The sequence below is a fragment of the Geosmithia morbida genome, assembly GCF_012550715.1.
Source record: "Geosmithia morbida isolate 1262 chromosome Unknown scaffold_13, whole genome shotgun sequence".
Taxonomy (NCBI): Eukaryota; Fungi; Ascomycota; class Sordariomycetes; order Hypocreales; family Bionectriaceae; genus Geosmithia; species Geosmithia morbida.
This window is the reverse complement of record NW_023336200.1, coordinates 608860-629122: the sequence shown is the minus strand read 5'-3', so window position 1 is coordinate 629122 and position 20263 is coordinate 608860. Positions and strand designations below refer to the sequence as shown.

The 20263-nt window shown below is 53.7% G+C and overlaps 7 protein-coding genes across 7 annotated transcripts; 4 read left to right on the top strand and 3 right to left on the bottom strand.

Moving 5' to 3' along the window:
- Positions 1 to 779: 779 nt before the first annotated feature.
- GMORB2_2544 (translation initiation factor 3 subunit I) lies at positions 780 to 2124 on the top strand (the record flags this gene model as incomplete). The annotated part of the gene is made up of 3 exons (XM_035464524.1): positions 780 to 829; positions 1047 to 1644; positions 1759 to 2124. The coding sequence occupies 3 exons, from the start codon at positions 780 to 782 to the stop codon at positions 2122 to 2124; spliced, it is 1014 nt and encodes a 337-aa protein (XP_035319710.1).
- Positions 2125 to 2861: 737 nt separating this feature from the next.
- On the bottom strand, positions 2862 to 6444 carry GMORB2_2543 (SWI/SNF-related matrix-associated actin-dependent regulator of chromatin subfamily A member 5; the record flags this gene model as incomplete). The annotated part of the gene is made up of 4 exons (XM_035464523.1): positions 2862 to 2996; positions 3053 to 6040; positions 6109 to 6270; positions 6355 to 6444. The coding sequence occupies 4 exons, from the start codon at positions 6442 to 6444 to the stop codon at positions 2862 to 2864; spliced, it is 3375 nt and encodes a 1124-aa protein (XP_035319709.1).
- Positions 6445 to 7630: 1186 nt separating this feature from the next.
- On the top strand, positions 7631 to 8356 carry GMORB2_2542 (uncharacterized protein; the record flags this gene model as incomplete). The annotated part of the gene is made up of 1 exon (XM_035464522.1): positions 7631 to 8356. The coding sequence occupies one exon, from the start codon at positions 7631 to 7633 to the stop codon at positions 8354 to 8356; it is 726 nt and encodes a 241-aa protein (XP_035319708.1).
- A 557-nt stretch (positions 8357 to 8913) lies between these two features.
- Positions 8914 to 9151, bottom strand: GMORB2_2541 (uncharacterized protein; the record flags this gene model as incomplete). Its single annotated transcript, XM_035464521.1, has 2 exons — positions 8914 to 8973; positions 9059 to 9151. 2 exons carry the CDS (start codon positions 9149 to 9151, stop codon positions 8914 to 8916), a joined length of 153 nt encoding a protein of 50 aa, XP_035319707.1.
- Positions 9152 to 10112: 961 nt separating this feature from the next.
- On the top strand, positions 10113 to 11076 carry GMORB2_2540 (polyadenylate-binding protein 2; the record flags this gene model as incomplete). The annotated part of the gene is made up of 3 exons (XM_035464520.1): positions 10113 to 10200; positions 10391 to 10643; positions 10827 to 11076. 3 exons carry the CDS (start codon positions 10113 to 10115, stop codon positions 11074 to 11076), a joined length of 591 nt encoding a protein of 196 aa, XP_035319706.1.
- Positions 11077 to 14422: 3346 nt separating this feature from the next.
- On the top strand, positions 14423 to 17238 carry GMORB2_2539 (E3 ubiquitin-protein ligase NEDD4; the record flags this gene model as incomplete). The annotated part of the gene is made up of 4 exons (XM_035464519.1): positions 14423 to 14601; positions 14730 to 14866; positions 14969 to 17021; positions 17139 to 17238. The coding sequence occupies 4 exons, from the start codon at positions 14423 to 14425 to the stop codon at positions 17236 to 17238; spliced, it is 2469 nt and encodes an 822-aa protein (XP_035319705.1).
- A 1163-nt stretch (positions 17239 to 18401) lies between these two features.
- On the bottom strand, positions 18402 to 19349 carry GMORB2_2538 (NADH dehydrogenase (ubiquinone) Fe-S protein 7; the record flags this gene model as incomplete). The annotated part of the gene is made up of 3 exons (XM_035464518.1): positions 18402 to 18852; positions 19013 to 19190; positions 19307 to 19349. 3 exons carry the CDS (start codon positions 19347 to 19349, stop codon positions 18402 to 18404), a joined length of 672 nt encoding a protein of 223 aa, XP_035319704.1.
- Positions 19350 to 20263: the final 914 nt, after the last annotated feature.

Genomic DNA, 20263 nt, shown 5'->3' with positions numbered 1-20263 from the left:
GTAGCAGGTCGCCGTTGATATCGTTCCATGCTGCGCCGGCAGCGTCTGATGGCGGGTATTGACGGGTTGCCAACCCCTCGGTACATTGTATGACAGCAAACGATGGCTTGTCAAGTGGCTCTAGAGTACGTCGTAGAGTTTGTCCTACATACGCAGGCAGGGCACATACTCCTCGAAGATCTTGTCGCGTCGGGCAGTGTGAGAAGCCGCTGGGTCTGCTGCTGCTGCTGTTGCTGGTGCCTGGCAAAGCAGAAAAGACAGCTAGGCTGGTCAACAGAGGCGGCTGCTTGCTCAGAGATGATGCGAAGGCGGATGGACAGAAGAAGGTGACACCCCTTTGCAGGTCAGAGAGTGTGTGTGTACGCGATACTATCAGTCCAGCATCAGCACCATCTTCGTTCTGACGCGTGCCTCCTGTCCAGGCCCTCGGGAGGCGAACAGTTGGCGTACCTCAGGCCTTCTTCTTCCAAAAGGGGGAGCTCTTCACTGTGTTAATATCACAGGTCATGCGTTACTGTACCTTTACACCATAAACAGATTATTTATGGTAAGGTCCAGGTCCCAACTTCCGCCACAGTCATGGCTGGGCCCTTGTGGCGTCAGCCGCGGGGAGTCACAACTCTTGCCCCACCAAAACGCACAACCCGCCCAAAATTTCCCACGCCTCAAGTCCTCTGACTAGATCACCAGCGACCTCCTTCGACCGACCCCTCCCCGCCCACATCCCTTTCCGTTCGAGTTGTGACCGGAGTCGAAAGAACTTTACCGATCTGCCCAATATGAGACCTATCCTTCTTTCCGGGCACGAGCGTGCGCTCACCCAGATCCGGTACGCTTTGCGAGAGATTGAATGAAGACCCTGCCTGATGGCTGCCCCCACCCCCTCATCACCACACGATCAATTTGCCCTGCGGTGCGAATTTTCGAGAGAGGAAATTTGGGAAGGAAGGGCGGATTTTCAATCAGTGAAGAGGGTGAAGAGGGGACAGAAGAAGAAGGAAAAATTACTGACTTGCTGGTGCGCCGCATCTTTTCTCCCCTAACAGATACAACCTCGACGGTGACCTCATCTTTTCGGTCGCCAAGGACCAGCACATCTGCGCGTGGTATTCTCACAACGGCGAACGCCTGGGAACGTACCAGGGTCACGTGGGAGCCATCTGGACGGTAGATGTCGACCCCACGACGACGATGCTGGCGTCGGGCTCGGCCGACAACACGATCCGCCTGTGGGACGTCAAGTCCGGCCGCTGCCTCAAGACGTGGGAATTCCCCACGGCCGTCAAGCGCGTCGAGTTCAACGAGGACGGCACCAAGCTGCTGGGCGTGACGGAGAAGCGCATGGGCTACCTGTCCAACATTGTCGTCTTCGAGATCAACCGCGACGTCGACGCCGAGCAGACCGACGAGCGCTTCCTGACCATTGTCTGCGACGAGTCCAAGGCCACCGTCGCCGGCTTCAGCTACCTCGACAAGTACATCATCGCCGGGCACGAGGACGGAAGCATCAGCCAGTACGACGGAAAGACCGGCGAGCTCATTGACAATGTCCCCATCCACGAGCTCAACCAGCCCATTGTCGACCTCCAGTGGTCCTCTGACCGTACCTACTTCATCACTGCCTGCAAGGACAAGACGTCCAAGGTATGTTTTGACTCCATCCTCCCTTCTCTCTCCCTCTCTCCCTCTCCCTATCCATCCGCTCTATTTTTGAAAAAAAATAAAATAGAGAATATGCTAACGAAACACCCCCAACAGCTCATCAGCGCTCGCGACCTCGAGGTTCTCAAGACGTACACAGCCGACACCCCCCTCAACAGCGCCTGTATCACCCCAAAGAAGGACTTCGTCATCCTCGGCGGTGGCCAGGCCGCCATGGACGTCACCCGCACCTCTGCCCGCCAGGGTAAGTTCGAGGCCCGCTTCTACCACAAGATCTTTGAGGACGAGGTCGGCCGTGTGCGTGGCCACTTTGGTCCCCTCAACACCGTCGCTGCCGATCCCACGGGCAAGAGTTACGCTTCCGGTGGTGAGGACGGTTACGTCCGCGTCCACCACTTTGACAAGGGTTACTACGATTTCCTCTACGAGGTTGAGAGGGAGCGCATCAACCGGATGTCTTAGATGGAGGGAGGGAAGAGAAGGAATCAAAAGCGAAAATGGAAATGAAAACAAAAAACCAACGGGAAGCCAGGATAACCTATCTATCCACTTATGAATGACTTGAACTGTTTTTTTATAAGAAAAAAAAAACAACCAAAAGAGAAGAGGGGTCTTCTGATGTCTTTTTTCCAGTCCTTATTTTTTTTTTTTTGCTTTTTTTTACGCTGGGCCCAGAGAGCTCCGGGGGGCCACATCAAAGGGGTCTTTTTGGTTTTCCGTCGGCTTTTGGCATCGTTTGGCGTTTTTTCGGCAGGGAGGACCAAGATGAAGAAGGGAATATATAGGATGAGAAACAGAAAAGAAAAAACTCCATACAAATGACAAAATATGTATGATCTCAGCATTTATTCTCCCCCCCCCGCTCGCCCGCCAAAGTCACCGTGAAATGAAAATCAACGTTTCTGAAATAAAGAAAAATACATCTCAACAACCACAATGGTATGAAACTCTTCTACGTGACAGAAATATGATGAGGGGGAAGAAATACTTACAAGTATAAGAAATAGTAAATAAGAAAACTTACAACTCGAGTGAACGAGGACAAGTTGGAAAAAAAAATAACGCCAGTATCTATCCCGCAACCATCTCCTTCCTTGACCAAATTTTAGTGTTCTCTCTCTCTCTCTCTTCACATCTCTTTGCCCCGAACCTGAAGAGAGAAGAGAAAGGAAGGACGAAGAAGAGTAAAACATCATCCCTTATTTCTTTCCCTTTTTCGACTTGGAACTTCCAGCTCCAGCCGATGTCGTAGATGCCACGCTCGATGCTCTCGATCGTGAGGCTGAGCTCGTCTTGCTTCCCTTGGCCGACTTGACATTGTCCAGAGCCTTGTTCTGTGGGATTGTTAGCTTTCATTTATATAGATATATCGGTATACGGGAGAAGATACCTTGACGCCATTCTTGGCCTTCTTCTTTGCAGGACCGCCGTTGCTGACGATTGAATCGTCATCCTCTTCATCAACAGGTTCCCTCTTGGGCTTGGCAGACGCGCCGTTGGACTGGCGCGGGGCTGAGGACGTCGTGGTGGCCGCGGCGCCTTCGTCGAACTCCTTGACGACAGTGGTGATGAGCGTGGTGCAGCGGCGGGAAAGCTCGGTGGGCGTGCGGCTGAGGAAGAACCAGTCGAAGCGGAAGAGCGGCGATTCGCGAATCTCATCGCGGATCTTCTCGTACAGGCCCTCCGAGTCGATGCCGAAGCGGTCGAGCTGGACCAGCAGGAAGCGGTCCTCCTCCTCGGTGTAGACCTTCTTGTTGGTCGTCGACACCGAGTAATTGACCTTGAGCTGCTGGAGCGGCACGCGGTACTGCTGCATCTTCTTGCGGAGCAGCTTGCGCTGGTGCTCGATGCGGCGCGCGCGCTCCTCGCCGTCCTCAATCACCTTGATGTACCGCTGGAAGTCGGCAATCTCCGTGTACCGCTGCCAGAAGACCTTGGCGTACGCCTTCACCTCGGCCTCCGTCTTGCTACCCAGCTCGGCCGCGATGCCGGCATAGCTGGTCCGCCCGCACCGCGCTGTGGCGTTGATGAACTGCTGGAAGTCGCGCTTGTTCCAGTCGCCGAAGCCCTGCGTCGCAAGTTCCTCCTTCTCTTGCTGCTCCTCCTCCGTCAGCGCCGTCGCGTCGTCAATCTCCTGCTGCTCCAGCGCTCGCTCTGCCTCCCGCTCCTCCTGCTTGTCGTCGTCGCCGTCCGGTAGGGGGACCTTGTACCCGATCTCCTTACGGTAAAAGGCCGTCTCCCTCTCCTGCAGGTCACGCAGCCGCGGCGGGTAGAACTGGTAGTCGTGCACGGCAATCTGCTTGGGTGCCCGCGGCGCCTTGGGTTTCGCCTCCGCCTTGGGGTTCGGGTACATGGCCTGCCGGAAGTACTTGTCCATAGAGTATGACTGCTCCTTGCGTTCGCGCTTGGCTGGGTTGATCCAGGACGCGCCGATATCCTTCTTCGTGTTGGCAAAATTCTCACCGTTCCACTCGTATGCCGACTCGGACGTAAACTTCTGGAGGTCATCCAGTCCCAGCTTCTCGTATTTGGCGTTGAGCTCCTTTGTCCGGTTCTCGCCCTGGGCCAGGATCGCCTCGATATCGTCGTCGTCGATGTTGGCGCCCTTGGACGCCATTCCGCCCGACTTGGCCTGGAAGACTTTTTCGGCTCCGTGCTGGATCATGTTCAGCAGGTCATCCTTGTTGGCTGCCGCCTTGGCCGCCACCTGCGCCCTGCCCTGCTGGATGACGAGCTGATCGAGACGGAGCTTTTGGGCTGCACGCTCCAGCACCTTTTCTTCGATGGCGTTGTCCGTGACGAATCTGTACACCACGACCTGCTTCGTCTGACCGATCCTGTGGGCTCGGTCCATGGCCTGGAGATCCGCCTGGGGGTTCCAGTCGCTGTCGTAGAGAACCACGATGTCGGCAGTCGTCAGGTTGATACCGAGACCGCCAGCTCGTGTGGTGAGGAGGAAGACAAACTTCTCCGAGCCAGGCTTGTTGTACTCATCGATAGCGGCGATACGGTCCTCGTGGGCCGTGCTGCCGTCGATGCGGCAGTATTTGTACTCTCTAAAGACGCAGTAGTCCTCAAGGATGTCGAGCAGACGGCTCATCTGGGAGAAGATGAGGACTCGACTTCCCTGCTTCTTCATGCGGGCCAGGAGCTTGTCCAGAACAGCCATCTTTCCGCTGTTGTAGATGAGGTGTTCGTCCGTCGTGTAGGGGGGACCCGGCTCGGCGCCCTCGAACAGATAGGGGTGGTTGCAGCACTTGCGCAGTTGCATCACGATGTTGAGAAGTCGTGTCTTGGACTCGCGCTTTCCTCCAGCGCCATTGACGGCGTCGATATCCTTCTCGAGGATCTTCTGATACCACTTGACCTGCATATCTGACATTCCCAGATACAGATTCACCTCCTTCTTGGGCAGCAGGCTCTTCTCCACGTCGCTCTTGACACGGCGAAGCAGGAAGGGGCGCAGGATCCTATGGAGCTGCTGCACAACTCTGTCCTGATCCTGGTCCTCACCGGAGAACCATTGGTCGAAGGCCTCGGAGTCGCCAAAGACATCAGGCAGCAGGAAGTTGAGCAGTGCCCACAGCTCGTGAAGGTTGTTCTGAAGAGGAGTGCCCGTGATCAACAGACGGTTGAGTGACGAGAAGAGGCGGATGACTTGCGATAGCGAAGACTCTTCGTTCTTGATACGGTGGGCCTCATCAATGATGATGTACTTCCAGGGAAGCTTTTTCAGGTGGCTCTTTTCGCGGAGGACCATTTCGTAACTGGTGATGCAAACGTCAAACTTTGCGTCGACTAAGCGTTCGCTGATGAGGTCCTGGCGCTCCTCCTTTGAGCCCTGCAGGACGAGAACGTTGACCTCGGGGGTCCAGCGCTCGAACTCGCGCTTCCAGTTGTCGAGGGTCGACTTGGGCACGGTGACGAGGTGCGGGCCGGTAATGTCGCAAACGTGGCGCAGGTAGCCGAGGAAGGAGATGGTCTGAAGAGTCTTGCCTAGACCCATTTCGTCGGCGAGGATACCAGAAATACCATTCTCGTGTAGGGAGATCATCCAGTTGAGACCAGCAACCTGATAGTCACGCATAGTTCCCTGAATGAAAGGTGGCGAATCTCTGTAGACGGTCTCAGCAGCCCCGCCTTGCCTCTCATCCTGGATGAGCTCGGCGTCCTCCTCGGCTTCTGTGCGTCGGCGACGGTCGACTGCGGCACCACCCTGGCGACCGGTCTTCTTCTTCGACTTGGCACCTTCGTTGTTCTGCCGGTCAATCTCGGCCATAATCTCGCGAATCTTGGGGTCGGGGTTGGTCTCGATAAAATGGCGGAACAGATCCGTCAGGCCCAGCAGGTAGCGGAAACGCCTGATGGTGTCATTTTGCTTCACAATTGAAATATTGTGTCAGCGCAAATCTTTTTTCCCCATGGTCTGATGCCTCTATTTCCTACCTTGGACTCTTCGAGGCTGTCGTGCTTCTTCTTGAGCACAGCCTTCTGCAGCTGGTTGTTCTCGGCGCGACGCTTGCGACCGTCCAGCTCACCAACGACACTGCTCTCTGTCGTGTCAGGCTGCGCGTCGGAGTCGGTATTGTCTGGGGTCTCATCCACTTCCTGAAGGTGATTCGCCTGTGTTAGCTATGGAGCGCGAGGGGGGTGCCGAGTCAGGCGGGTACGGGGAGGAAAGCAATTCGTTACCATCTCGTCGGCGACACGGTTCTCGGGCGCTTCGGACATGGACGCATCCACGTCGGTGTCGGCGCCGTTGTTCTGAGATTGGGGCGCCATGGTGACTTGCGAGCACCCGGTGGACCTCTTTACGCGCCTAGGCAGGCTCTCGACGCGTTTGAAAAGTGAAGTGAATCGAGGACGGGGGCCAAGAGGATGGTCTCGGGGTATATAGAATGTCTTGTTCCGTTTGTGGGGATAACAGTGCCGATGTCCCTGCGTGATTAAAGAGTATGGGCGGCGATAATAATAAAAAAGGAGGAAAGATGTTTTGTGGAAGTGGTTGACCGAGTGGCATCTGCAAATGCACGTCAAAGGGCAGCGAGTTTGGGGCCTAGCGCGATGGTGCGTACTCGTACCCGGTACAGCAACCCCCAACAGGGGTGAAGAGCCCCACGAACCAGGAATGCGGGACAAGGAAAATCCGATATCCAGTGTATGATTGCGATGCAGTGATGAGGCATGGAACGGTACATACTTATGAGCACCGATCGAATCTCATGATTCTCTTTTTATTCTGTCAGCTATCACTACTTGTATCAGCAGTCCTGTCACTGATACATCCCACGATTTTGCTTTCGAGTTGCTGCTCCTGCTAATGCGCCCATAGCTATGCATGTACTCGGTACTATAACGGGAGTACGGATACATGTATATCATAATACCCTATTCTGATACCCAGAGCAATGACAAAGCCCGCCACATGGTCACGTGAACTGACGCCCTGTAAAACCCCCCGCCGTTGTGGCTTGTTGCTGACTTGCCCCTCGGTTACATGATTGACTCGTAATGCTGTAATCTGTACAGATTACCGCCCGTGGGTTTTTGCAAACGAGACGGTCGACCAATATTATCACTCCTTCCCCGTATATGCATCATTATCCCCTAACCACCACCTTTCCGTCCACAAGGGTGCGGCACAGCATCCTGTACCTATCAATTTCAGTCGGAAGCCGCAAACTTCATGGTCACGACTGTTAGAATCACGCAGAAACTCTATCTCTACTCCACTCGGCAGCCTACTTCTGTTTCCTTCTCCACCTTCTGGGGACCCGAAAATCTTCACGTCAATCATCACCTCAGTGGCTGATACTGCAGCCTTCCGTGCCCAACCCGTTCGAGGTGACTAGCAGAAACCCTTTGACGGGGCTGTGCAAACCGAAGAGTGCGACTGACAGTTTTCTCCTTTCCACAGAAGAGCGATACACACGAGTGAACTCTTCCGAGAGGGTCACACACGCTCACCATGGCCATGCAGAACGATTCCCCCGAGCAACTCCTCGACGTATTCAAGGCTGCGGCTCTTTCCGTCACCCGTCTGTATAAGTCATCAGTCTCGGCAGAGACCAGGGCGAGGGCCGACGGATACCAGGACTGCTTGGATGACCTGGTGTCCTTTCTCGACAGGGAGGGTGCCGCCGGTCTCGGCGAACCTGGCCTGTCCAGGATGAGGAAATGGGCGGCCGAGCGCCGTGAAGGCCGAGATGCTAGTCCCCAGACGTTTGAGAGCGAGGACGAGACGGACAAGGGCGAGTCAGCATCGCTGCCGCCTGTACCTGCTCGTTCAGCGCCGAGAGCAACCATGGAGAGCCGGCAGCCGACGGCGACGCCGATGGAAACGACGACAGCACCGCCGCAACCACACCCGACCAGCGGCCCGGACTCCACGGCCGAGGAGGAGCCTCGACCTCCGCAGTTCATCGTGCCGACACAGGATAACTTCACCTTCCAGTCGGACCACCAATACCCCAACATCGAGCTCCTCGACCTGTCGGATTCGAGGGGTCACGTCGGCCACCACCCGAGGTCGCAACGCCACCGCCAGGGTAAGTCCGGGATGCGCACCTCAGGACCTCTGGGGCGTGGTTCCGGTTCCAAGCGACGGATGGATCTGGATGACTTCTTTGGCGGCTGCTTCGGTGGCGCCAAAGATCCGTCTGGCGGCAGCAGCAAACGGAGCCGTCACTCATAATCGGTCTGGGCTCCCACCGTCACCAGGTGGGACGTGACGTGACGATGAGGTACGGGGTGGATAGCATACATCTCTCGCATCCTCTCGTCGGACCCCGCTTGCACGAATTTATTTTGTTTCTTATCTGTCTTGTAGGATGAAGCGATGCATATTGTTACGGATGGGCGCAGGACTATCATTGGCATGGACGGCGTTTTGAGGATGTAACAGATCCTGCATCAATTTGTGCTGGAAAGTTGTTTTGCGGGCCTTGGAAAAATGACTTTGAGGGAGAGATATCTCCTGTCTGGAAAATCTCCATTCGGCGGACATATCTTTTCTCCTTTTCAGTGCGATTCATTTGGTATTTGCATAGTATAATATAAAATACAACATCTACTACTACTACAAAAAAAAAAAAAAAAAAAAAAAAAAAAAAAAACACACGCCTCACGCACATACACGTGCTAAAGAGACCACAGTACATGTGGTATATGGCAACAGTAAGCTAGTAATGTTTGATCGTTCTCATACATCACCCGAAATTTCTTCGTCATTCTACTTGCAGCTCTTAGATGCTACACCTGCGGCAAGTTGGCTCTCAGGTCCTTGATATCGTCGCTGAGCTCCGGGTTCCTCTGTTCCAGCTCAGCGATCCTCGATGACGAATGCACAACTAAGCACCGACCCGGTCATCTCGAGAACTTGGTTCATCTCCCTGACCCACGGCTCCTTGGACATGTTCACCTCACAGGCAGTGAGCCGCACAGAGATGTTGAGAAGCAAAAAGGCAACGTCGAGAGCCACCGGGCCCATGGTGAAGTGGTGTCTGTCCCTAGAGGACAAGGCAAGACGTCCGGAAGCACGAATGTGCTTCATCCACGACACGAGACGGGATGTCGCGTCTGGGCACCAGTGTGGCAAACTATCGTAACCAGCAGACAACGAAGCGTCCCCTGTACAGGCAAGTGATGGGTTAACAAGGGGAGAGGTGGTTGAGATGCCAGAGGCAACCGACTTGCATCAACTACGAGTAGTAGCAGGTCTACTCTTCACCGCTGGCAAAAAAAGAAATGACACTGCGGATTAAACAGCTACTCGTACATGGTTCACGACGGGCCTCTACGACGTAATACAACACATGTGAGCGGAACCGCACTACGAGTACGGGCAGCATCACTGGAGTATTACCGGCGTATTACTGCAGATAGTAGCATGCATATTCTTCGAGCTCAACAGGGTAACGAGCCACGAGCCAGGTAATAATATATTAATATTACAGCCTTCGGGTAATTCCCGGCTCTACCCCACGGAACTGAACGCCCGAGGCTGCCCTGGCAAAGAAACCTGCCGCCTTGTTGTGACGGAAGAGCACCAGAGTCAAGTTGAGCCTCACAAACCTGCGCTCCATTCACCATCCCCATTTTCGCTCATCTCCTCTGCCTTTTCCCTCTCTCCCTCTTTCTCGCATCCAGCGCGTCGGCCCCATCTCTTTCTTTCCGTTGCCCGGTTATTTCCTGAATTCGACAGCGCGAACGGCGCTTTCAGAACAAACACAGAACGCAGTCCTTGTAAGCAAAAAGCATCATTACGTGTTTTGGGGAGTCCGCGTCGAGAGCCCAAGCAGATTGTTCTCAACCTTTTTTTTTTCCGTGACCAGCTACTACCACTACTACCATTACTACTACTACTATCATCACTGCCTGACAGATTACTGACTTCCTCTACCTCTTCCCGACAGACAAAACAACTATACACGACGCAACGCAACGCAACCATGTCGGACGCGGAGAAGCCAGAGGAGACGCCGGTGGAGGATCAGCCTCGTGCGCAAGAGGGGGAGGCAGGCCCCAACGATGAGGTTCGTAAGGCCAGGAATGCAAGAGATGGAAGTTTTCTTTGACTTTTGTTTTCTTTCTTCTCCGAAAAATCGTCTTCTCCTTCCCACTCTCTTGAACGAGATGGGAAAGGGATAATCATGAAGGAGAAGCGAGAGAAAAGAAGCGGGAGCAACAGCAAACTAACGTATCGGTTGGTGCCGAATGAAATAGGAAGAAATCTCAGCCATGAAGCGCCGTGTGGCCGAGATGGAAGAGGAGGCCAAGAAGCTTCGCGAGATGCAGGGCACGCTGGAGCAGCAGTCAGCCGACCTGGCGGACGACAAAGAATCTGTCGATTCGCGCAGCATCTTTGTCGGCAACGTCGACTACTCTGCCTCGCCCGAGGAGATTCAGGCGCATTTCCAGAGCTGCGGGTCTATCAACCGCGTCACCATTCTGCTCGACAAGTTTACCGGTCAGCCTAAGGGGTATGTCTCTCTCTCCCTCTCTCCCTCTGTCTCTTCTCCTTCCTCGATGCGGTTGCCTCCAGGCTCCTCCCATCCTTCCTCGAAGGCGCCTCTGGACATCTATCTCTCTCCACTCCTTGGCCACGACATCGGATATCAGACAAGAGGACATCCTGCTAATGATCTTGCGTGTGCGATCAACAGATACGCCTACGTCGAATTCACCGAGCCCAGCCTCGTGGCACAAGCCCTTGTCCTCAACGAGAGCGTCTTCAAGGGACGCAGCATCAAGGTGACGCCCAAGCGCACCAACGTGCCCGGGATGAGCCGCGGCCGCGGCCGTGGAGGCTTCCGCGGCGGTGGCCGAGGATTCCGTGGCGGAGGTGGCTTTCCCCCTCGTGGCGGTTACCGCGGCGGATACCGGGGCCGCGGACGGGGTTACACCCCTTACTAGGATCAAGGACGTGGACTTGCTGATGTCCCGGATAACTTCCCCTCCTATCTCCTCCACCACCATTCCGCATATACTGCCGGGGGGGGGATGCTGCTTGGGCACGGTCATGGGCAGCAAGGTCTCGTCAGCCTGCCGTCCCGCGTAGGCAACGGCAATGTCGACCACCAGGGCTTTCCTCGTGCCATTGCCCACCCTGGCATGTTTGAAGGCGACAGCAGCGGCTACCTGTACGGTGATAATTACTACTACTACTACCGCCAGAACCAGTCCATCGGCCATTAGTACCTCTGAAGACGAACGCCTGCCTTGGCTGGTCCTGCTGCTATCTGTCGGAACCGCCCAGTCGAACGAAAGCAGAGGAAAGAAAATAAGAAGAAAAAAAAAGTTTGAAATTGAAGCCAAGAAAAAAAAACCGACTCTCTCACTTCTTTCTATAGGGTTCATGAGAGTGTCCGCCCAAAAAAAAAGAAAAGAAAAAGAAAAAAAAACACCCCAAACCAAACCAAACCAAACTAAAAACAGCGTTGTTGGATGGAAGATGAGAGAAGAGGATTAAAAAAAATGAGAAGGGAGCAAATATGTCAGAAGTGTATACTATGGTTTTTGTGGCACAAGCAAAGGCGGCAAGGGCGCGAAACAGACGGACAGGGAGTTCTAGGTCGATTTTTTTTAATCCTTTATTTTATTTTTTATCTTTCTTTTTTTTTTTTTTTTTTTTGCAGACAAGCCGTTGGGGTAGGGGCACCAATTCGAATGTCGTTGGAATGGGTTTTTTTCCTTCATCGTCTGTATGTTGTTGTTTCTTACATCATCAGACATATTCTACTAGTAGTAATAGTAGTAGGAGGCGCATGTGATGAAGTTGAATGCATGGTGGATGGCCTGGTAGTGTGCCCACAGCAAGATAACGGATCAGGGCATCCCAAAGAGGACGAGACCGAGATCTATCCAGGTCCAGAGGTATACTGCATTGAAGGGTCACAGGCTGAATAGTTGTATCGAGCAGGATGTCATATAATCTGTATAGTTGTCTATCTGGAATCCGATCATCTTCCCGCTATGGGACAGCCACAGGGTAAGCCATGTGAAGGGGAAGATGCAGGTGACGCAGTGAGAAGAGAGAGAGGCACGTGCTCGCTCTCGCAATGCTACCATGCCGCATAAATTTGCGTGTGAAGAGACCGATGGCCAATTTTTTATCCTATTTCAATTTTTTATTTATTTAGAAGAGAGGATGCAATTTGGTTTTTCTCTAATCTGTACAGAGTGGGATGTATCATCATGTATGACGACAAAGAGCGGCCGGCAGCCCGGGACAGTCATGTCTGTGACAGTGGTACTCCACGCCTGTCACGGCCAGAGATCCAATCAGAGTCTGGGTGGGTGTGGCTGGTTGCCGGTGGGAGAGTGCGTACGGCGTACTGCGGCGCATTAAGGGGCACGGGAGATGGACGTGGCAGCTTGGGAGTAGGTAAAACCAACATACGGGGTAATACTAATAATAACCAGTACCGATAATACCTAGTAGGGGTAGTGGTAGTATCGCATCTCATACCTGTGCGTTATAGCGTTGAAGTCGTCGATGATGTTTTGAGTCCGGTTTGGAGTTCTGCAGCGTACGACCACAGGCAGCCAGCCAGAAGCCATTCCAAGGGACCTGGATCTGCCTGGTATCAATCAAGACGCTCGGCTCAGCGGCACCAGCAAGGTTGCAGCGAACCCGTATTTTTTTCTCTTACTAGCGGTAAATCTACAGGTACCTGTACATGTACAATGGTGCGCCAACACCGTGAACGGGGGGGTTAGAGGCACAGAGAGAGAGAGAGAGAGACAGGCAGACAAGAGCTAGAAGAACGACGACATGGGATAACTAATCACACAAATCCACCTGTCCTGAACATGGTCGATACTTTCCTCGTATCCGTTACGCTGCGCAAGAAGCCGATTGCTGACACCCGTACGAAGGACCAGCCTCCTCTGAATCGTGTTTGCGTACCTTAGGTCCTGGTGTTAGAAGTCGCCCTCCCTCGCCCTCCCTACATGGCCGCAGCGTTCTGCCACAGCTGGAGCGGCTACAGGGTTCCGTACAGGTAGTACGGAGTACATGTACAGACAGCATAGGCTGGGCGCCTAGCGTTACTACTCAGTATAGTATAGGTAGGCTACAGGCCACTGATGGATGCGTTCAGCTCCGGGTCCGGTAACAACTGCGGTACCTACCTGGAAGGTAGTGGACAGCCCGCCCGAGCTTATAATACCTGTAAGACTATCTCCATGCACTGTAAAATCCCAAACATGCTCTATATGTACCCGAGTCCACAACACTCTAGGCTCTATTCTAGGTACAGGTAGGTGTGGCCTTTCATGACGCTCCGACCACAGAAAAAAAAGCACATAATAGTCGTACTCCGTATTAATATTCCACTCCGTAGATGCCGTAAAAAATCCATGCCTCTTCTCCCTGGGTCCCTGGCAATCGTACGGTTCTACTGGCAGTACAGATTACAAGTAGTAGCGCTACTAATCTGTACATATACAAGCCCACACTGTCGCTATCAGAGCGGGGGTGAATGAAGCCAAGCCCGTCTTTCCCTTTCCTTACCTTGTGCCTTTCTTGCCCGTCCCGAGCCTCGCCTGCTCTTCTTGCTTGGCGCCTCATCTACCCGGCCAAGCCTCAACCTGATCATTTGCACAGCCTCCTCCACGACACACCTTTTGCCTCTCTACTCGCTAGGCCACTGAGGCTTGTGCGTGTGCCTCGATTGCAGTCTTCTCGATTGCCTCAGTCGCCAACCACCACTACCACCCCCCTTGGCAACCTCTCAATTCATTCGCAGTCCTCTCCCCTCCCGCCACCACTTCTCCTCAGCATCATCATCATCACCACCGAGGGAGAGACTCATCCCGCCATTTCCTTCTTCCCCGTCCTCCTCTTTCGCCGCCCCGGTCCGACCCGCCGATATCGTGCGTGCCCCCGTGCTCTCGCTGCTTTGGCGCCGATACGAGGCCGACGTCAATCATGAGCAGAGCAGATCAGGGCTCGGCTGGGTAAGCCGAATTCCTTCGCGACCGTCGCTCTCTCCCCTCCCCCCCCCTCACGAGAGCCTTTTCTCCCCCATCTGCTAACTCTTCTATTTCTCTGTCTCCGTAGGAGGCCCAATCTCCGCATTACAAGTTTGTCTCACCCTTCTTTCCCCCCCTCTCCCCCCGCCAGCTAACAACCGCTCGCCCTCCCCGCCCACTCGGTCCTCTCGAGAGGAAGAGAGAGAGAGAGAGAGTTATCTGTACTGACATCATCGCCATAGTCATTGCTGCCGATGGACTGTATAAGAGAGATGTCTTTCGTATGCCGACTCCTTGTCCTTGCTGTTATTTATCCGTCATCACCTCGTGGCTTGCTGACAAACCCCGCGAAATAGGCTTCCCCGACCCCTTTGCTGTTGCTACAGTCAATGGCGAGCAGACAAAGACGACGAGCGTCTCCAAGCGCACTCTGAACCCTTATTGGAATGAGAGTTTCGACTTGTGAGGATTCCCTCCTGTGCACCGTGACGAGAATGACGACATGTCCAACAATGCAAAATCATGATGGTGATTTGGGAGAAGAGGGGTCCGTTGACAAACGTCGCTAACTGCATCGTGCAACAACACAGTTCCGTCAACGAGGCCAGCATCCTTGCCGTCCAGGTTTTCGACCAGAAAAAATTCAAGAAGAAGGATCAGGGATTCCTCGGAGTCATCAATATTCGAATCGGAGATCTTATGCCTGAGATTGGACCCGGGGTCGACGGTACGTTTCGTCATACGGAGTCACTCGTTCGAAGACGAGAGAGACCAGCAGACTTTTCCCGATCGCAGCTTAACCAACCTTATTGCTGACTTTTGTGTCCAGACCAAATGATTACCCGTGATCTGAAAAAGTCTACCGACAACCTCGTCGTCCATGGGAAACTCATCATCAACCTTTCCTGCGACCTCAGCTCCCCTGCCCGAACTGCTTCCGGGGCCCCTCGACCGGCGCTCACACCCGGTGCCTCCAACATATCATCCTTATCAACCCCGTCTGTGGACAACCGCCCTGGATCAGCCATGTCTGGTAGCAACCATGAGGGAAGCGGCCTCGCTGCCCCGTCCGCCTCGGGCCGCCCGACCAGCGTGAGCAACAGCGCCGCAGTCTCCGGATCTAGCGGCAGCGCCCGCCCCACTAGCCAGCTGAGTCCCTTCGAGGATGCCCAGGGACGCCTCCCGGCTGGATGGGAGCGTCGTGAAGATAACCTCGGTCGCACCTACTACGTTGATCACAACACCAGGACGACGAGCTGGAACAGGCCCACGGCCAACGGCGCCGTCGACAACGGCAACCGCGAGGCCAACACCCAGATGGAGCGCCAGCGCCACCGAGACCGCACCCTCCCCGAGGACAGGACCGGCACCAGCTCGCCCACGCGCCAGGGCTCGCCGTCCCACCAGACCGGCAGCGCCAGCCCCCCCGCCGGCGCCACGACGGCAACAGCGGCGGGCGGCAGCTCGACCGGCGCGGCGGCCGCCGGCGCCAACACTACGATACACACGGGCGCGACGAGCCCCGGCAGCGGCGAGCTCCCGTCGGGATGGGAGCAAAGGTGGACCCCCGAAGGTAGGCCTTACTTTGTCGACCACAACACGCGTACGACGACGTGGGTCGACCCTCGTCGCCAGCAGTTCATCCGCATGTACGGTGGCCAGAACAGCACCAACGGCCAGATCCAGCAGCAGCCCGTGTCTCAGCTGGGTCCCCTCCCTAGCGGGTGGGAGATGCGCCTGACCAACACGGCCAGGGTCTACTTCGTGGACCACAACACCAAGACGACCACGTGGGACGACCCTCGTCTGCCGTCGTCGCTGGACCAGAACGTACCCCAGTACAAGCGTGACTTTAGGCGGAAGCTCATCTACTTCCGGTCTCAGCCTGCCATGCGCATCCTGAGCGGCCAGTGCCACATCAAGATCCGGCGATCGCACATCTTTGAGGACTCGTTTGCCGAGATCACGCGGCAGTCGGCGACCGACCTGAAGAAGCGCCTGATGGTCAAGTTTGACGGTGAGGACGGTCTTGACTACGGTGGCGTGTCGCGCGAGTTCTTCTTCCTGCTGTCGCACGAGATGTTCAACCCCTTCTACTGCCTGTTCGAGTACTCGGCGCACGACAACTACACTCTGCAGATCAACCCGCACTCGGGCATCAACCCAGAGCACCTCAACTACTTCAAGTTTATCGGACGGGTGGTCGGGCTCGCCATCTTCCACCGGCGCTTCCTGGACGCCTTCTTCATCGGGGCGCTGTACAAGATGATGCTGGGCAAGAGCGTGGCGCTGGCCGACATGGAGGGCGTGGACGCCGACTTCCACCGCTCGCTGCAGTGGATGCTGGACAATGACATCTCGGGCGGGATCCTGGAGCAGACGTTCTCGACCGAGGACGAGCACTTTGGTGTCATGACGGTCGAGGACCTGATCCCCGACGGCCGCAACATCGAGGTGACGAACGAGAACAAGAAGGAGTACGTCGACCTCATGGTCAAGTGGCGGATCGAGAAGCGCATCGCCGAGCAGTTCCAGGCCTTCAAGGAGGGCTTCCAAGAGCTCATCCCCCACGAGCTCATCAACGTCTTCGACGAGCGCGAGCTCGAGCTGCTCATCGGCGGCATCGCCGAGATCGACGTCGACGACTGGAAGAAACACACCGACTACCGCGGCTACACCGAGTCGGACGAGGTGGTGCAGAACTTCTGGAAGACGGTGCGCTCCTGGGACGGAGAGCAGAAGTCTCGCCTGCTCCAGTTTACCACGGGTACCTCGCGTATTCCCGTCAACGGATTTAAGGATCTCCAGGGCAGCGACGGTCCGAGGAGGTTTACTATCGAAAAAGCTGGAGAGATGACGAATCTTCCCAAAGCACATACATGGTGGGTCTCCTCCCCCCCTCCTTTTGTATTATCATATATACTCACTCTCCCTCTCTCACCGTCACTCACCGTCACCCCTCCCCTCTGACTCTGCTGTACATGACTGACATGATATAGTTTCAACCGCATTGATCTCCCTCCGTATAAAAACCTGGAGATGCTTCAGCAGAAACTGACGATTGCTGTTGAGGAGACGATGGGCTTTGGACAAGAATAGATGATGTGAGAGATTGCAATACGGAATTCTTTTTTTTTCTTTAAAAGAGGGAGAAGGAAGACAACAATACCAAAAACTTTGACAAGAAAAGACCAAAAAAAGAACACACACACACACACACACACACACACACACACACAAGGCGTATATATATACAAAGATCAACACATCATGGAAAATATATGGAAAGATGTGAAGAAGAAGACGAAGGAGAGGAAGATTGAAAAAAAAACACGAAGAGGGAAAGAGGGAAGGAGTGGAAGGGGAGATCTTGATATTGTTTTTTTCCTGTTGACACACACACACACACACACACACACACACACATGAACGCGCACCGAAACAGCATGTTGGCGGCTTTACATCTTTTATATGTTTCTATGTTTTCATCTTCTTTCTTTTCTTGGTTCATTCAAAAACATTTTTTTTTTTGGCTGTATTGTTATCGATGAAGAAGGTTTGGTGTGCTAGTGAGAATATCTTCTTTTTTTCTTGCTTGTTATTCAGTTGGTCACTACACCATTCAATGGGCGATATACTTTCTATTCACTGACCCACGATACTGTTGACGATGCAATCTTACTCGTAGAGTTACATCTATCTTTTTTCTTCTTCTCGATCGTTCCCAGCCTAATCTATCCTTGATGTGTACAGACATATGAGAGTGGGCAGACTGATAATAGACAGGCAAAGGGGCCCATGGACTACCTCGCCGGTTTCTTTCCGTGGACAGGTGAAGGAAACTAGATAAAAGTCAAGGGGATAACATAGGCAGTATACAAAATCAAAGGGGAAAATGAAAGGAGACACCTGCGCAATATAAAAGACAGACAGACAAAAAAAAGAAAATGGACATCGGACCAATTTAAACCACTCTTTCTTCTTTTTCTTCTTCTTTTTCTTCATCAGTGCCCTCTCCCCACAATGAAACCCGGATCGCTTGGTTGGTCAAGGGCGGCGAATCTCCACCTAACATGGGGCCTCTCCCAGGACTTTCATGGTGTAAGAGGGGACACACTGGATGGGAAAAACACTCCCAAGAAGATTAGAAGAGACGATGTCATGTCTGAAAACAAACCCCCCCAAAAGGGTACAGAAAGGTCCGATAAGACAGGAGAGCAGACGAGACGAGACGAGAAAGAAGCGAGAGGAGAGAAGCCGAATCACCTCCTGTACCACATCCTGGTAATCTTGGTGTTCCGCATCTTACGCTGCAGCTGAAAGATACCGTACATGAGGGCCTCGCTGGTGGGCGGGCACCCGGGGACGTAGATGTCGACCGGGACGACGCGGTCGCAACCCCTGACGACCGAGTACGAGTAGTGGTAGTAGCCGCCGCCGTTGGCGCACGAGCCCATGGACACGACCCACCGGGGATCGGGCATCTGGTCGTAGACCTGGCGGAGGGCCGGGGCCATCTTGTTGGTCAGGGTTCCGGCCACGATCATGACGTCCGACTGGCGAGGGGAGGCGCGGAAGATGATGCCCAGCCGATCCTGGTCGTATCGGGGGGTGGAGAGGTGCATCATCTCGACGGCGCAGCAGGCGAGGCCGAACGTCATGGGCCAGAGGGAGGATTGGCGGGCCCAGTTGGTCATGATGTCGAGGGTGGTTCTGTTTTTTTTTTTTTTCATCTTCCGTCAGCCACTTGTACTTACGAATGCATAGGAGCGATGGAGAGATATTATATGGGAGGGAAGGGGAGGAGAATGAGCGTATAGGGAGAAGGATGTATAGGAGGGATGGCAAAGAAAAAAAAAAGAAGAAGACATACAGGGCATATTGGACAACTCCCTTTGTACCCTCCTCACTGGCGAGGGGAACCTCCTTGCGCGCCTTGGACAGACTGTTGCCCGCTGCGAGGGGGGTAAGGGAGCTGGCGTTGCGGCGAGAGTCGGCTGCCACGGAGGCCGCGGCGGCGCGGAAGGGAACGATTGACGTCGAGGGTTTGACTATACGTCGAGAAGTCAGTTTTTGGGAACCCTGACCAGAGAGAGAGAGAGAAAGCTCGTCATCGGATGGAGGAAGGGGATGGGGGGTGGGGGAGGGAAAGGCGGCAGCCACGAACCTCGGAGGGCCATTGAGGCCGCTGTACGCGTCGAGGGCATCATCTTGAAAGGATGGAGATATATATCCTTGTCTTCTTCTCCTTCTTCTTCTTCTCTCCCCTCCTATTCTCTTCTTCTTCAATGACTGGCGGAGAAGGGGATGTAGAAACTGGAAGGAAGACTCCAAGAGGAAAATAGCCGCTTGGTTCTGCTGCTTCGTCGTTATGTTGGAGATGTGGTGTCTGTCCTTGGCTCGGGATGAGCACAAATGCCCACGTCCTGATTGGTCCGTGGGCAGCCGATGGGTTGCGAGGTTTATCCGGGGTCAGACCACTTGGGGATGTGGACACTGGGGTAACAAGGGGGGAGGGGGGGGTTGGGTTCAGTGCATATTCTACGGTCATTGACGCCATGTCTACCGATGTTGTGTTTGGATCACTGTTCAGAAACAGATGGCTACATGGTCTTACCAGACTGTGGAATATTACAAAGGCGATTCTCTCTTCTTCACATCCTCGAATTGCATGGACCTTGTATGGCGTATCTACCCCGTAGATGACTTGTGGAGAGACCAGACTTTCACCCACAGTGGACTTGTCCCAAGTGCGGAGAAGAGGTATTTTGATATCGGGGGAGATGCGATTATATAATCATAGAAGGAAAGCGAGTATTATATAAGCTGGGTCTCGGTGGCGGTTTACCCGATGAGATACCGAAAAAAGACCAGAATAATTCCCTATCAAGGAAAAGACGCAGGTGAGACAATGTACATGTGTATGTATTGTGCCTTGACGGTCAATTGGACGGATAAAAAGGACTCTTGCAACGTTTTAATCGAATTTTAGTTTATTTTATCGTGATTTTATATACATGTACATATATACACACACACACACACACACACATATATATATATATATATATAAATATATATACATATAAATATATATACATATAAATATATATACATATAAATA